The sequence below is a fragment of the Colossoma macropomum genome, unplaced genomic scaffold (assembly GCF_904425465.1).
Source record: "Colossoma macropomum unplaced genomic scaffold, Colossoma_macropomum, whole genome shotgun sequence".
Taxonomy (NCBI): Eukaryota; Metazoa; Chordata; class Actinopteri; order Characiformes; family Serrasalmidae; genus Colossoma; species Colossoma macropomum.
This window is the reverse complement of record NW_023494794.1, coordinates 15552060-15568552: the sequence shown is the minus strand read 5'-3', so window position 1 is coordinate 15568552 and position 16493 is coordinate 15552060. Positions and strand designations below refer to the sequence as shown.

The 16493-nt window shown below is 40.5% G+C and overlaps 1 protein-coding gene across 1 annotated transcript in view; it reads left to right on the top strand.

Moving 5' to 3' along the window:
* The first annotated feature begins 1332 nt into the window (after nt 1-1332).
* Nucleotides 1333-16493, top strand: part of LOC118814644 (teneurin-1-like) — a 173897-nt gene continuing 158736 nt past the window's right edge. Inside the window, 2 exon segments of the mRNA XM_036580344.1 lie at nt 1333-1552; nt 7449-7712. Of these exon segments, the coding sequence (XP_036436237.1) occupies nt 1336-1552; nt 7449-7712 (481 nt within the window). The 5' untranslated portion in view covers nt 1333-1335.

The window sequence follows — 16493 nt, the reverse complement described above, 5'->3', positions numbered from 1 at the left end:
AAGTTTTACTAAAATTGATATCCAGAATGAAGTTTTACTAAAATTGATATTCAGAGTGAAGTTTTACTAAAATTGATATCCAGAGTGAAGTTTTACTAAAATTGATATCCAGAATGAAGTTTTACTAAAATTGATATTCAGAGTGAAGTTTTACTAAAATTGATATCCAGAATGAAGTTTTACTAAAATTGATATCCAGAATAAGGTTTTACTAAAATTGATATTCAGAGTGAAGTTTTACTAAATTGATATTCAGAGTGAAGTTTTACTAAAATTGATATCCAGAATGAAGTTTTACTAAAATTGATATCCAGAATGAAGTTTTACTAAAATTGATATCCAGAGTGAAGTTTTACTAAAATTGATATCCAGAATGAAGTTTTACTAAAATTGATATTCAGAATGAAGTTTTACTAAAATTGATATTCAGAGTGAAGTTTTACTAAAATTGATATTTAAAGTGAAGTTTTACTAAAATTGATATCCAGAATGAACTTTTACTAAAATTGATATCCAGAATGAAGTTTTACTAAAATTGATATCCAGAATGAAGTTTTACTAAAATTGATATTTAATGTGAAGTTTTACTAAAATTGATATTTAATGTGAAGTTTTACTAAAATTGATATTCAGAGTGAAGTTTACTAAAATTGATATTTAAAGTGAAGTTTTACTAAAATTCATATTCAGAGTGAAGTTTTACTAAAATTGATACCCAGAGTGAAGTTTTAATAAAGAGTTTTCCAGAGTTTAGTTGTAATTAAATGAACCTTCAGAGTGAAGTTTTAATAACAGTAGGACCTAGAACATGTTCATTAATTAATGTGTTTCAATAAAAGAGCTGAAATGTGGTCATTTTATAGAAAATAATATTATAAATATTGTAAATTGCAGAATTCTTTTTTAACAATGCTGATCAAATAGATAACTTCGTGAGAAAATAGAACATTTCAGTATAGTATTTATTGTGTAATATGGTCCCAAAACAAAACAGAAATTTCTGAAAATGTAGTCTAGACTGTGTAAGTTATTATTCAGTAAAATAACAGCAAGAAATGATTCCCCACTTTTGAACGGTAGTGTAAACGATAAAATAGCGCTGTCGGACGATACTCAAGGTCTCAGTATCAGTTTTGGTATCAGAGAAGAAAAGTGGGATCATGCCATCCTTAAAGAACACAAAGATTTTTTCTTAAGGTTTAAATGTTCATTTAACTGACTTCTTGTTTCTCTCTCTCTTGCCCCCCCCCCTCCTTTTCTCCTCAGAGTGTGTGTTGTGAAGTGTCAGAGTGTTGTTGATTGGTGAGAGTGTGTGTGAGTGTGTGAGTGTGTGTAATGATGGATGACAGTGTGTATCAGTCTCTCTCTCGCCCGAGACCCGGGATGGAGCTCAGCTACTCCAGCTCGTCTGAGGAAGACGAGGGAACCGACCTTCGTCACAAGCACTACCGCGACACGCACTCGCACACGCACTCCGACTACGAGCCGGACCGCCGGTTCACCTACAACAGCCACAAGGTCCGCAGGAAACCCCACGACCCCATCCAGAAAGGTGAGCATGTGAAGGTGTGCAGGTTTACTAGTTAGTTTACAGGTTTTCTTACAATTGGTTACGACTTTTCTTTGTTTTTCTGAAGACTCTCTTTATTTCCTTTCACCAACATCCAACTGTGAGGCTCGGCGCTACTGGACTGTGTGTGTGTGTGTGTGTGTATATATATATGTGTGTGTGTGTGTGTGTATATATATATATATGTGTGTGTGTGTGTGTGTGTGTGTGTGTATATATATATATATGTGTGTGTGTGTATATATATATATATGTGTGTGTGTGTGTGTGTGTGTGTGTGTGTGTGTATATATATATGTGTGTGTGTGTGTGTGTGTGTGTGTGTGTGTGTGTGTGTGTGTATATATATATATATGTGTGTGTGTGTGTGTGTGTGTGTGCTCTGTTGTAGGTATGCTGGTGCAATATGGCTGCCGCTTTACACCGTTTTTTCATTTACTCATTTGTTTGTGTACGTTTTGATATTTTCCTGCTGGCTGAGCCGTTTGCCATCATATCCACCAAGATGGCGACTGAGAGCGATTTTCCAGCTGTGGCTCAGAGGCTTCTGGGGCTGCCTGTTTGGGTGACGCTACATCACAGCTATGATGCAGCCTGGACCGGCCACTTAAGTGATGCTGTATCGTGGTTATGAGGTTCTCTGGATTGGGGACCTGATTGATGTGGGCTGGCTGAACCGGTAGTGTTCGGCTGCATGAGCAGTGCTACCCTGCAGCTATGAGGCCTCTTGGACCGGCTGCCTAAGTGATGCTACATTGCAGCTACATTACTGCCTGGGCCGGCCACTTGGTTATCGCTGTACTGCAGCTGTGGGGCTGTCTGGACCAGCTGCCTATGCGACGCTACATTGCAGCTTCATTGCTGCTTGGGCCGGCAACCTGGGTGACGCTGCACTGCAGCTATGTGGCTGCTTGGGACGGCCACTTGGGTGACTCTGCACTGGTGTTCGACTGCAGGGAAACGCTCCCTCTTTGTGGTTGAGGACATTTTCAGCCTTCGAGGCTTCCCAGGCTGGCCTTCTGTGTGATGCACCGTAAGTGAGGTGTGAGACTTTTCCCGCGGCTCAGGCCCCTTTTTTCAGGCTAGCTAAGTGACTCTATACCGTGGTCAATGAAATCCCCCCTGCTAGCTGTGGGAACCATGGAGTGTGTGTGTGCGTGTGTGTGTTTGTGTGTGTGTGTGTGTGTGTGTGTGTGTGCGTGCGTGTGTGTGTGTGTGTGTGTGTGTGTGTTATGTATTGTTGATTATGTATTTTGATACTTTGTGATTGTTGACTGTCCTTTGGGAAAGGCGCTATATAAATAAAAGTGATGATGATGATGGTGATGATGATGATGAACTGCACTCAAACACACAACCAGAGACGGACTGGACATCAGGAGGACTGGGGCACCTCCCGGTGGGCCGCTATGTGGGTGGGAGATGTAGCCCTACATTTAAAATAAAAAAGATGGTTGTTCAAGGGTTCTTTGGGAAAGAAAATGGTTCTATGTAGAACCTTTTTGAAAAGGGTTCTACATAGCACCAAAAAGTGTTCTTCTATTGTGACAAGCTTGACATCGTAACAATAAAAGAACGCTTTTTGGTGCTGTGTAGAACCCTTTTCAAAAAAGTGCCATATAGAAATATGAACACGTAAATAACCCTTTGCATGATTGAAGGGTTCTTTGCATCGTGAGAGCGTTCTTCAGATTGATGGAGAATGTGCTGTAAATGGTTCTATGTAGAATCTTTTTGAAAAGGGGTCTGTATAGCACCAAGAGTTCTTTTATTGAAACAAGCTGGACAAAACCCTTTTGGTGCTATATAGAACCTTTTTCAAAAAGGTCCTCCATAGCACCATACAAAACACATTCTCCGACCGTCTGAAGAAGGTTTTGTGATAGAACCCTTAAAGAACGATCTTTTTTCTAAGTGTGTATAAGATGTATGGAGACCACTCAGAATTTTGAACACCCCAAAATCAACTCGTTCTGCTGGGATGGTACCCTACAGGGTACGTCTTCAGCATCTTTAGTTAGAGAACCTAATTGTACCATATTCTATGGCAGTTATGCTGTAAGTTGCACTGACTCTACACGCCCTGTTCTGACTCTAGACCTATTACGCTTTACCAGTTGCCCTCTTTCCTTTCAGGGTGTGGTACCTTTTTGTGCATGTAAATGTTCTGCCAAGTTCCCTCCAGAGGGAAAGACTCTCTCCCACAGAACCCACTTTTCTCAGCCACCTGAAACGCCTCGTTGGAATTCCAGTCCTTTGCCTTTGTTCCAAGATGACATCATCTCATAACACAGTCCTTACTGCCTGCCTACTGGCGAGCTCGGCCCTCAACCCGCCCTCACACAGTGCACAGCGGCTACTGAAGGAGGAAGACTGTGTTCAGTGTTGTAGTGTGTGGAGAAGACGCTGACTGGACTTTCAGGATCCATCAAATTGATCTGGCAGAACCAACAAACGGAACCAGAAAAACAGCCACAGCGGAGTTAACAGCTGCTCAGGAGAGAAGGGTCTGTCTGCAGACTGCAGGACAGGGGCGGAACATGGAGGGTGAAACTGCTGTAGAGGCTGACCGATCAGAACAGAGTGGGCGACCTGACCAATCAGAGCAGACTGGGCTCATCGGGAGGCGGGGCTTAAAGACGCATGAGCTCTAACAGAGCGTTTCAGACAGGTTGTATAGAGATGAACCGTACGCGGAAAACAGGTGTTTTCGGAATGTTGAAGCTGTAAATCTATTCTAGTAGACGGAAAATAAAATTGTGAACATTGAAAATGAGCATTAATGTCCTCTATAACTGAGAAGTTACAGCGTGAAAATTCAAGTTGTAATAGTATCGCAGTGCAAGCACACATTACACAAACAGACTCAGGCCTAACATTATACATGAGTTCTCACTAATGATGTGTTAGTTAGTGAGGGGGTTTAAATCTGCTCATGTTTGTCAGTGTGTGTGTGTTTCGGGGGGGTGGTAGTGATTTACTCCCTCTTTCATCTGACGTGTTTCACATTAAAAATGCATTTGCTCTGTTTAAGCCTGTAAGGAGAAGTGTTTTAATTAAAACGCACACAAAACACAAAACACATGCACTCTAAATGGCCCACAATGAAAGAAGAAGCCAAAATGAATAGAATTTTTAATGCTGCTCTGTGTTTATTGAACAAGGTCTGAAACTATGGCTTTTGTGTAAAGGCTGCAGGTGTTTGTGTTGGTGTGTTGAATGATTGGGTTAGGGTTGTGTAACAGTGGTGTATGGTGGTTGGTATTCTTCTGCTGTGTAGATGTAAACGTCTCCGTTTTTAACTCTGAATCAAAAACACACCGCAAAGTCCTAAGAAAGACCCTCAGCAGCTGCAGACTACTTGTATTGCACTTCGTTTTGCCTCGCAGAGGGAGCTACTGCCATGGCTGCTGGCCACGTCTACCATTTTCTCACCTAGTTTTACAGAACACTGCTGTGTAAAACTCCACCAGAAGCTTGCAAGTGTCAACTGACTCCACAACATCACCACATATGTCTTTCTAAGACACATTGGGGTTCATCATACCACCAGGTGATTCTAGGATTAACCCACTGGGGTCCATGAACTCACTCGTGTGTCAAATTCTCTGTCTCTGTATCTGTTTGTGTATCTTTGTGATGATCCAGCTCAGAAATCCAGTTCAAACACTTCCTGAGTCTGTAGAGTCGCCCTTTCCATTCCATCTTATCTCGAGATCATACGAGACTCACATCCGGAGTCATGAGCCTATGAAGAGGGGCTGAGATACGCGTCATCTGCCTCTCACCGTGTGGAACTGGTGGATTCGTGTGTCCATCTACATTGTGTGTGAAACTGACCTATGGACACTCAGGAAATCACTAAGGACTGACCATCACGCCGGAAACCCTTCATTCTTCATTCAGTCCACATTGGAGACACATGTGAAATGGCGTGCAGAGAGTTTACAGCTGCATTTTGATGTGAAACGTATGAGGATCATGTTATATGAAGAGCTTTTAAAGGAGAGTTTAAGAAGATATGAACAAATCGAGAAAATGACCAGAACCCAGAGCCCAGAGGGTCAACTGAGTAACTCCAAAGTGCCGTGTAGTTAGTTGGGTTGAAAATCGGTAGGCTGGCCACTCCTGGGAAGGTTCACACTGTTCCAGGTTTCCTCCATTTGTGGATAACAGCTCTCATTGTGGTTCTCTGGAGTCCAGTGGCTTTGTAACCCTTTCCAGACTGATAGATCTCACCGACTTTGCTTCACGTCTGTATTTAAATCACTTTAAAATGCGGCATCATGTGCTGCTTTTTGAGACCATCTAGCTGCTTCACATCGCCAGACAGGTTCTATTGAAGAGATGTTTAGATGCAACAGGTCTGGCGGTGATCATGTTTGGGTGTGGTTAGCGAAATGAACTCAGTAGTCAATTAAATTTGGTTAACAGGTTGCTTTAGTAACTAAGGGGGCAATTACTTTTTCACATGTGGCCAGCTAAGGCAGAACAACATTTTTCCTTCAATTAATAAAATCATGTAAAAAGAGCATTTTGTGTTTATTTGGGTTATTTTTGTCTAATATTAAAAATAATTTGATGATCTGAAACATTCAAGTGTTACAAATATGCAACAATAGAAGAAACTGGGAAGGGAGCAAATACTTTTTCACAGTATTGTAAATGTGACAAATTAGAATATTCAAATATATATACATATATGTATGTGTGTGTGTGTTTGTGTGTGTGTGTTGGAGTTAAAATCTCTCTTACAGTTTATTCAGATTTTGCGAGTTGAATAAAGCATACTTTTCCAGTTACCACGGAAACAGCAGGAGATGAGCTGGAGCCTGAGCGAGTGTGTCCGCGTATGTGTGTGTGTGTCCGCGTATGTGTGTGTGTCCGCGTATGTGTGTGTGTCCGTGTGTGTGTGTGTGTCCGTGTGTGTGTCTTTGGGTTGGAGTCGGAGACGCGGGGTCGTGTTCTGTTTGAAGGACGATGGGAGTGTGTGTGTAATTAGTACTCTGATGATAGCAGCACAAGTACTGGTCTGCAGGGTCGTCACGGTAACTGAACTCGGGAGGGTCGCTACGGAGACAGGAGTCAGGAGGGTTGTCGTGACGATAAGAGGATTCTTCAGAGCGCTTCAGAGAGGGCACAACCCTCTCTCTCTCTTACATACACACACTTGAAGACTCCACACTTACACTCACTTAAACACCTCACACCTAAACACACACACACACACACACACCACACACACACACTCACACACACACTCACACACACACACACACACACACTAAAACAATTTCACCAACCTAACATAGAGAGACTGGAATGTTGAGACAAAGAAAGGAAGAGAGACAGTATTATTTATTGTCAGTAATTATTATCAATTTTCAATAATATATATACACGCATATGCGCATATATATATATATATGATTATAATGTGTTTGTGTCCAACAAGCTTTTAACACACCGCTCTTTCCAACTCGTTTTCAGGGTTCTGCGGAGAACTCCACCACTTTTCCAAAATGTTCTGCATTATTCAGTGTGTGAGATGTAAACAGAGTGATTCAGAGTGGTTTGGTGTGAAATGGTTCAGATGTCTGTACAGTGGTGGTGATAGGAACCAGGGGTCGCCATGACTACAACACAAATATAGACATTTTATTTTCTATCCAGAACCACCAGTGAACCTACATGTGTCATATGAGTTCGTGGTAAATCTGAAAGAGTCATCATGCATATATACCCTAAAAGAGTTTACGTGTTTATACCACAATACCTACATTTAGAGTCAGTTATTCATTCAGCCTAATGACCTCTCTCTCTCTCTCTCTCTCTCTCTCTCTCTCTCTCTCTCTCTCTCTCTCTCTCTCTCTCACAGAATCGGCTCAGATGGCTTTTCCGGACTTCCAGACTGAGCTCCATTCAGCCAATCAAGAGCTGGCATACCCTGGAGGTGGCGCTTCAGTGGGGATGGCCTCTGACCCTGAGTCTGAGGGTGGAGCTTCTCCTGACCACGCCCTCCGGCTGTGGATGCAGGAAGTGAAGTCAGAGCGTACTTCCTGTGTTTCAAGCCGAGCGAATTCCGTCCTGTCGCTGACCGATACGGAGCAGGAGGGACGGGGCGAGCAGGACAACGACAACGGTGAGGACAAGATACGTGTACATGCAGGATCAGTGACAACACGGCCCAGCACAGCTACATTACAGAACTGTGCTAGCTACATTTATAGAACTGTGCTAGCTACAATATAGAACTGTGCTAGCTACATTTATAGAACTGTGCTAGCTACATTATAGAACTGTGCTAGCTACATTATAGAACTGTGCTAGCTACATTTATAGAACTCTGCTAGCTACATTATAGAACTGTGCTAGCTACATTTATAGAACTCTGCTAGCTACATTTATAGAACTGTGCTCACTACCATTATAGAACTGTGCTAGCTACATTTATAGAACTGTGCTCACTACCATTATAGAACTGTGCTAGCTACATTATAGAACTGTGCTAGCTACATTTATAGAACTGTGCTCGCTACATTATAGAACTGTGCTAGCTACATTATAGAACTGTGCTAGCTACATTTATAGAACTGTGCTAGCTACATTATAGAACTGTGCTGGCTACATTATAGAACTGTGCTCACTACCATTATAGAACTGTGCTAGCTATATTTATAGAACTGTGCTCACTACATTATAGAACTGTGCTAGCTACATTATAGAACTGTGCTCGCTACATTATAGAACTGTGCTAGCTACATTATAGAACTGTGCTAGCTACATTATAGAACTCTGCTAGCTACATTTATAGAACTGTGCTCACTACCATTATAGAACTGTGCTAGCTACATTTATAGAACTGTGCTCACTACCATTATAGAACTGTGCTAGCTACATTATAGAACTGTGCTAGCTACATTATAGAACTGTGCTAGCTACATTATAGAACTGTGCTGGCTACATTATAGAACTGTGCTCACTACCATTATAGAACTGTGCTAGCTATATTTATAGAACTGTGCTCACTACATTATAGAACTGTGCTAGCTACATTATAGAACTGTGCTCGCTACATTATAGAACTGTGCTAGCTACATTATAGAACTGTGCTAACTACATTTATAGAACTGTGCTAACTACATTGTAGAACTGTGCTAGCTACATTATGGAACTGTGCTAGCTGCATTTATAGAACTGTGCTAGCTACATTATAGAACTGTGCTAGCTACATTTATAGAACTGTGCTCGCTACATTATAGAACTATAGCTACATTATAGAACTGTGCTCGCTACAATGTAGAACTGTGCTAGCTACATTATAGAACTGTGCTAGCTACATTATGGAACTGTTCTCGCTACATTATAGAACTATAGCTACATTATAGAACTGTGCTCACTACATTATAGAACTGTGCTGGCTACAATGTAGAACTGTGCTCACTACATTATAGAACTGTGCGAGCTACATTATAGAACTGTGCTAGCTATATTATAGAACTGTGCTCACTCCATTATAGAACTGTGCTAGCTACATTTATAGAACTGTGCTCACTACATTGTAGAACTGTGCTAGCTACATTTATAGAACTGTGCTAGCTACATTATAGAACTATAGCTACATTATAGAACTGTGCTCACTACATTATAGAACTGTGCTAGCTACATTATAGAACTGTGCTAGCTACATTATAGAACTATAGCTACATTATAGAACTGTGCTCACTACAATGTAGAACTGTGCTAGCTACATTATAGAACTATAGCTACATTATAGAACTGTGCTAGCTACAGTGTAGAACTGTGCTTGCTACAATGTAGAACTGTGCTAGCTACATTATAGAACTATAGCTACATTATAGAACTGTGCTAGCTACAGTGTAGAACTGTGCTTGCTACAATGTAGAACTGTGCTAGCTACATTATAGAACTATAGCTACATTATAGAACTGTGCTAGCTACAATATAGAACTGTGCTGGCTACATTATAGAACTATAGCTACATTATAGAACTGTGCAAAGTTACATACTAAGGTATTGTACTAAGCTATATTATAGAACTGTGCTAGCTACATTGTAGAACTGTGCTCACTACATTATAGAACTGTGCTAGCTACAGTATAGAACTGTGCTAGCTACATTGTAGAACTGTGCTCACTACATTATAGAACTGTGCTAGCTACATTGTAGAACTGTGCTCACTACAGTATAGAACTGTGCTAGCTACATTGTAGAACTGTGCTCACTGCATTATAGAACTGTGCTAGCTACATTATAGAACTGTGCTCACTACATTATAGAACTGTGCTAGCTACAGTATAGAACTGTGCTGGGTACATTATAGAACTGTGCTAGCTACATTATAGAACTGCTCACTACATTATAGAACTGTGCTAGCTACAGTATAGAACTGTGCTAGCTACATTATAGAACTGTGCTGGGTACATTATAGAACTGTGCTCACTACATTATAGAACTGTGCTAGCTACAGTATAGAACTGTGCTCACTACATTATAGAACTGTGCTAGCTACAGTATAGAACTGTGCTAGCTACATTATAGAACTGTGCTGGGTACATTATAGAACTGTGCTAGCTACATTATAGAACTGTGCTGGGTACATTATAGAACTGTGCTGGGTACATTATAGAACTGTGCTAGCTACATTATGGAACTGTGCTCGCTACATCATAGAACTGTGCTCGCTACATTATGGAACTGTACTAGCTACATTCCATATGTATGCAGTTAGCCGACTCTCAGTCTGCTAACTCGCTAAGCAAACAATAAAAACCAAGCTTGAGCGTAATTCTGAGATAACTACATACTGATGAGAGTGCAGTGCTGCACACTGACCTATACTAAAGATGACCAGCGAGGCTGGCGACAGCGTGGTGACTAGTGTGGCTGCGGTTAGCTGAGCAGCTAACATCACATGAAGCAAGCTCACTAACACAAACGCTAAAATCACAGAAATAAAGATAATCGCACTGCATCTCCACTGACTGCACTGTAAGAACAGTTCGTCAGTTTACTCAGTGTGGTAAACCTGCTGATACCAGTAAGTCTTTCTGCTGGTTTATGTTGTGTTTTGGCTTTTCTTGATTGGGTGATATCACAGTAGGGTCCTAATGGTTTACCAGCTGACCTGTGACTGATACCAGCTGTATCTGATGGCTTCCTAATGGGATCTAAAGGTGTCCTGAAGGAACCTGGTGGTCTCCAGTTGCACCATTAAGCCAATAAGAAGAAGCAGTTGAATTAGTTCTGTTCAGCTCAGATTAAAACTTTGAAAAAATGAATGGTTCATTCAGAGACCCATATGGTCCAAATGTATTTAACAAATATATTTTTACAATGTATGAAAATGGACAAAAATGTATTTGTAAATATACTTTAAAAATGCATTTAGCATATTTTTTCAGTTTGATATTTATTTTTTCAGATGTAACTAAATATATGAGCTGAATGAACAGCACTGACTTCATTGTTCTGCCAGTTCACACTGAAAATGAACTAGTTCAAAGTTCACAGTTCCTAAAACGAACTAGTTCATGTTCATTTGTTTCTTTTCACTGTTCTTTTTCAATAGAACCTCTTTCTACCCATCCATCACCAGCCCCAAATCATTGGACCCTCCAGATTAACCTGTACTGCTGTTACTGTGACAGCACCAGACAAAAACTGTAATGTAAACAAAGGTTCCGGCTCAAACACACGTCTGCAGTTAAGTCTCCACCGCCAGCACCAGACATGCTTGGCTGTGTTTATTGAAGCTTCATGCGGCATTCACTCTCGCGAGAGTGTTAGCATTCGCGTTCATTATTTGTAAACTGATTTGTTCAGTTCAGTGTTCATAAAAAATATGAACATGTTCAATGATGTTCAACGGCGTTCATGCAGAACACTGACTGACTTCACATTAACCAGGTACGTCTGCAGTGAGACTCTCACACACAGTGTACTTCAGATAAACCAGATATCAGATCATAACTGCATTTTCACAGAGTATCTATACTACAACACTCGCTTCTGTCCTGTTAAAGGATCATCTGATCAGATTTAAAATGAAGATACTGGAATACAAACTCATTTCTAAAGGTATCAGACAGTAAACAGTGCATCAGACAGGACTTTCATACATTTTCAAATGGATTTGATAAACATATTCACATACGTTTATTTTTGTTTGGTACATCTCTCTGTGTAATATTACCTCATACATTTTAAAATAAATGTATTTTAAAATATATTTGGTTAATATGGTAATATATGCTGAAATACATGTTAGTGTTTGGAGTGTATCTCAGTATGAACTGCAGTGTGTTTGAAATGTATAAAATTACATGTCCATATATTTTTTTTTCCCATATGGGGATCCGTTTAAACAGCATACGTAATCAGTTCTCTTTGAAGTTTTATGAAGCTCCACCTTTTCATAGACCAGCACAGCAGCTCAGCTCCATTGAAGTGAATGTAATTTTGCTCATGAAGGTTCACTTGCAAATGTAAACATTACTGGGCTTTTATGCTGTTGATGAAGGTGGTGAGGATGATGTTGAGGTCATGGAGTTTTAATGAGGCGATCCACAGAGGGAGGTTCATACACAGTTAAACAGACATCCTGCCCTGCTAAACACACACACACACACACACACACACACACATACACACACACACACACACACACACACACACATACACACACACACACACACACTCAGGTCCCTCTCCACTACTCACTGATGCAGTATTCATACACTCTGCTATTAAATGCTGAAGTATTTATAACACACACACACACACACACACACACACACACATACACACACGCACTACAGTGAACCTGAGACACTGTCTGTCTGATTAGTCGTATGCAAATGTTTGACCAACTGCGGTCAGATAAAATAGCTTTGTTGAGGTTCGAAGTGAAACTAAGTTAAGCGGGAACTCAGTGTTTGAGGTGTAATCAGAGAGATTCAGAGTGGTTTGGTGTGAAATGGTTCAGATGTCTTTACAGTGGTGGTGATAGGAACCAGGGGTCGCCATGACTACAACACAGATATAGACATTTTATGTACTATCCAGAACCACCAGTGAACCTACACGAGTCTTCTGAGTTTATATGGAATGTTGATGATGGGAAAATAGTGATGTATCTGAAATAATAAGATTTCTTTGGGGACTATTTTGCCTCACAACATCCTGCATATTATGTATCCCTCCACCATGAATGGAGTTTAAGGCCAAAATCTTCTCAAAACTGTCATAAAACAGTGTCTCAGTCATCAGGCAGTGAATTCATAACCATTTCATGTAGTAACTTTCTGTGAGGGAGCTTTTAGAGGTGGACATCTGGTTCCTATCACCACCACTGTGAACAGTTCTGACTCGGTAAGTTTCTCTAGAACGAAGAATTTCACACCAAATATGGAATTTTTCCACTCAATTTGTATTTATTCAGTGAGTTGAACATATTGCCAAAAATAAATAAATAAATAAAACGTGCCACAACTTTTGCACAGGCCACATTAAACAGCAATCAGGACACCTAATACTTTGTGTACGACTGTAACTGAATATTTTACATTTCAGATTCCAAAAAAAGCACGAATTTTGTTGTTACATTATTACAGTCATTTATTTGTTTATGAATAAGCAATAAAAAAATACCATTTTATGAATATAATTTTATCAGAGCATCTTTTTTGGTGCATTTTTATATCGAAATCATATTGAGTGAAATTTAAAAGTCTCAAGAGTTAAGTTTGAACTGTCTTAGTCAAAGAACGCTTTGCATGATTAAAGGGTTCTTTGCATCATGAAAGTGTTCTTCAGATTGATGGAGAATGTGCTGTAGATGCTGTTTTTGAAAAGGGTTCTATATAGCACCCAAAGGGGTTCTCCTATTACGATGTTAAGCTCATCACAACAGAAGAACCCCTACAATACCGCGTTTAATTTACCATGGGATGTTCTAAAAAGGGCACGCTCATGTCTTTGGTTCATGTCCTCGGATTTATTAAGGTTTTTTTTTTAAATATTTATTTATTTTTTTATTTATTATTTTTTTTTGCTGCAGCCTCGTTCTCCTAAAGCCGCGTTCGACTTTTTTGTTCAAAATCTTTTCAAACACGGAGGGTTTTGGATGAGTCTTGTTACAGAAACATCTGCCCAAATGTTTGAGTCTCTATGAGATTGACGTAAAAGTCACATGAATTCCTATCTGGCTGTTCAGACAGTCGCATTGCTGCATGTTGGATACGTATCGGATTTCAGTACCACATATGAAAGCGTCTCAAATCGGAATTGGAAAATGTCAGATTCAGTGTGTTTTTCTGTTCACACACACTTTATGAAGACAAGGATCAGATTTGAGCCACTTTCACCTGCTGTGTGAACAAAGCCTTAATTACCCCACAGATATAAATGAGCTTTTCATAGAACTGCGGTTCTTCTTGAGATTTGACGTTTATGGCCTGAACTGAAGCTCCAGCTCTAACGTGAGTTCGGCTGTTATGTTTTTCAGAGTTAATTGGTATTGATGTCTCTGATGCCCTTGGTGTGTGTGTGTGTGTGTGTGTATGTGTGTGTGCGTGTGTGTGTGTGTGTGTGTGTGTGTGTGTGTGTGTGTTTTGGTTCTCCTGTATCGATCCTGTCTCAGTCTAAACAGTGTCAGTATGTGTGAAAGCTAAAACTGTAATAGCCCTGTGTGCGGATGTGGCAGAGTGCGTCATTGATCTCATTTGTGAAGTGTTCAATCACTGAACGTCAAGGATGCAGTGTTTACGTTTCTCCGGCTGAGTGTCTAATCAGCAGTCGCCTGAGTGTTTCGAGCTGATACCGATAATCAATACGTCTTCATTGTTTTGCTCCCAAGCTGATGCTGATACACTTCATGCGTTCAATAAATCACTCTAAAGTTGGAAGATAATGGATCGTATTAATCGAGGAGTGTTTTGATTCCACTCCGTGAGGTTTCAGTTTATCGTGAAATCTTACGTTGGACTCAAAAATATACGTAATACATAGTTTAGAACGTTTATAACCTGCACTTTCCACAGTATTTCTCTGTGTATTTTAACGAGATACGAGTCAGAAATAGTTAACGTAAGCATTAGAATATTAGAGGGAGTGGATTATCTCGAATAACGTAAGAGATTTGGTCGCCGACTCGAGCCCAAGATGTTAATCGTGATAGCGATTGGTAGAAAGATACGTGATTAGCGATTCATTGAAGTAGAGCATTAATCTGATCAAAACATTTCAACACACGTTCTGTTTTAGGCAAAAAAATACCAAGTAAGAAGATAACTATTGCTTAAATTTATTCGTCCACTATCGAGAGTGTTCTCGCGTCATCTATTAAGTGTGGTACGGAAATACAGATATCCAGACTTGTAATAAAATGCAGGGTTTTGTCGGTAAATCTTCTAAGAAAATTGGACTATCGCTTCCTTCAGTTTACTCTGTTTACAATACTACTTACAATGTGATCGTAGGTGAAGGCAGTGTTAGGAGTCTATCCCAAGGACTCTTATTGGTATAGTGTAGGGTGCTTGCCGAGGTAGGGGATTGAACCCACTAGGGTGGAGGTGTTACCCACTACACTATAGCAACTACATCAATAGTTGTCAGTATCATTACAGTCTGTCCGTAGTATTTCCAGCCTTTTTCCAGCCTTACTATGTCATTTTTCAAGATTCTCCAATACCGAATGTTGTACTGCATATTGTTTACTGTATACGTATTATATTGTAATCTCCAAAATAGTAACTTTAAAGGAGAGGGCAAAAACACTCTTATCTTTCAGTGTAAGTCAATGTAAAGAGATTTTATTCCAAGTGATTTTAGAGCGTTTCTGTTTGTCCGTTCATCATGAAATTTTCACACGACGTAACTGACGCCTGATGTGTTGAAGTGAAGTAGAAAAATAAAAATCGGTATTTTTTGTGCGTTCTGCCACAACAGAGTTTTTTCCCAAATTTCTCCCCATACCCAGTTCCACCCGCTAGTTAGGACTCCCCTAGTCATATGATACCACCAGCGCTAGGAGGGAGAAGGCTAGCACAGGCATCTTTTCGAACTGCTGCATGCACAACGTCATTGGACAGCTGAACGTGCTCAGTGGAGAACACTAAACACCAGCTCTGTTACGACAGCAAGCTAGCTAGCCGTTGGCTAGCATCACACTGAGGGATGGGGGAGATGGGGGGGCCATCCTACCCACCCAGAAAGCGAGGACAACTGTGCTCTCTTGGACACCCAGCCACAGATGGCTGCAGCATCACCAGGGGTGGAACTCGCAACCTCCCGATGAGAGGGCCAATGCTTAGACGCCTAGATCTAGTAGCTCCGGATACAACTACCACTGACGTGTGTGTGACAATAAAAGAATCAATCAATCAATCAATCAGCACACAACCTCGAGTAAAGAACATCAAATGTACTTCAATATTCTCAATTCCTTCCGCCGCACAAAGTAGTACCCCGTTTCAGTAAGGATAGAACCATAAACCTGTGTGAATATCAGGTTGAGTTCAGTTTTCCAGGTGAAGCTGATGTGGTTTGTGAGTGAGTCTGTAAAGCGATTCACACTTGGCTGAATTGTATCTTGTTCATTTCTGGCCGATTTCAGTTTGTTTAGTTGTTCAGCTGGTCGACTGAAAAGTTCGCTCAGGATCAAGGACACGTTCCTGTAGTCCTGCAGGTCTGATATTATCTTAATCAAAGACGTTATCTAATGTGTCCATTTCCTGTTTTTATATGTTCTAAAGTAAAATCTTTGTAGCAGTTAGAGGTAAAGTGAGCAACCGGTGCTCAGCGGAGTGATACGGTTATATGCTGTGAAAAGGCCATGCTGCCATCACCATCACTCGAATGAAAATTCAGAGGTCTTCCGAGGCCTGTGGATTTCTGGGAA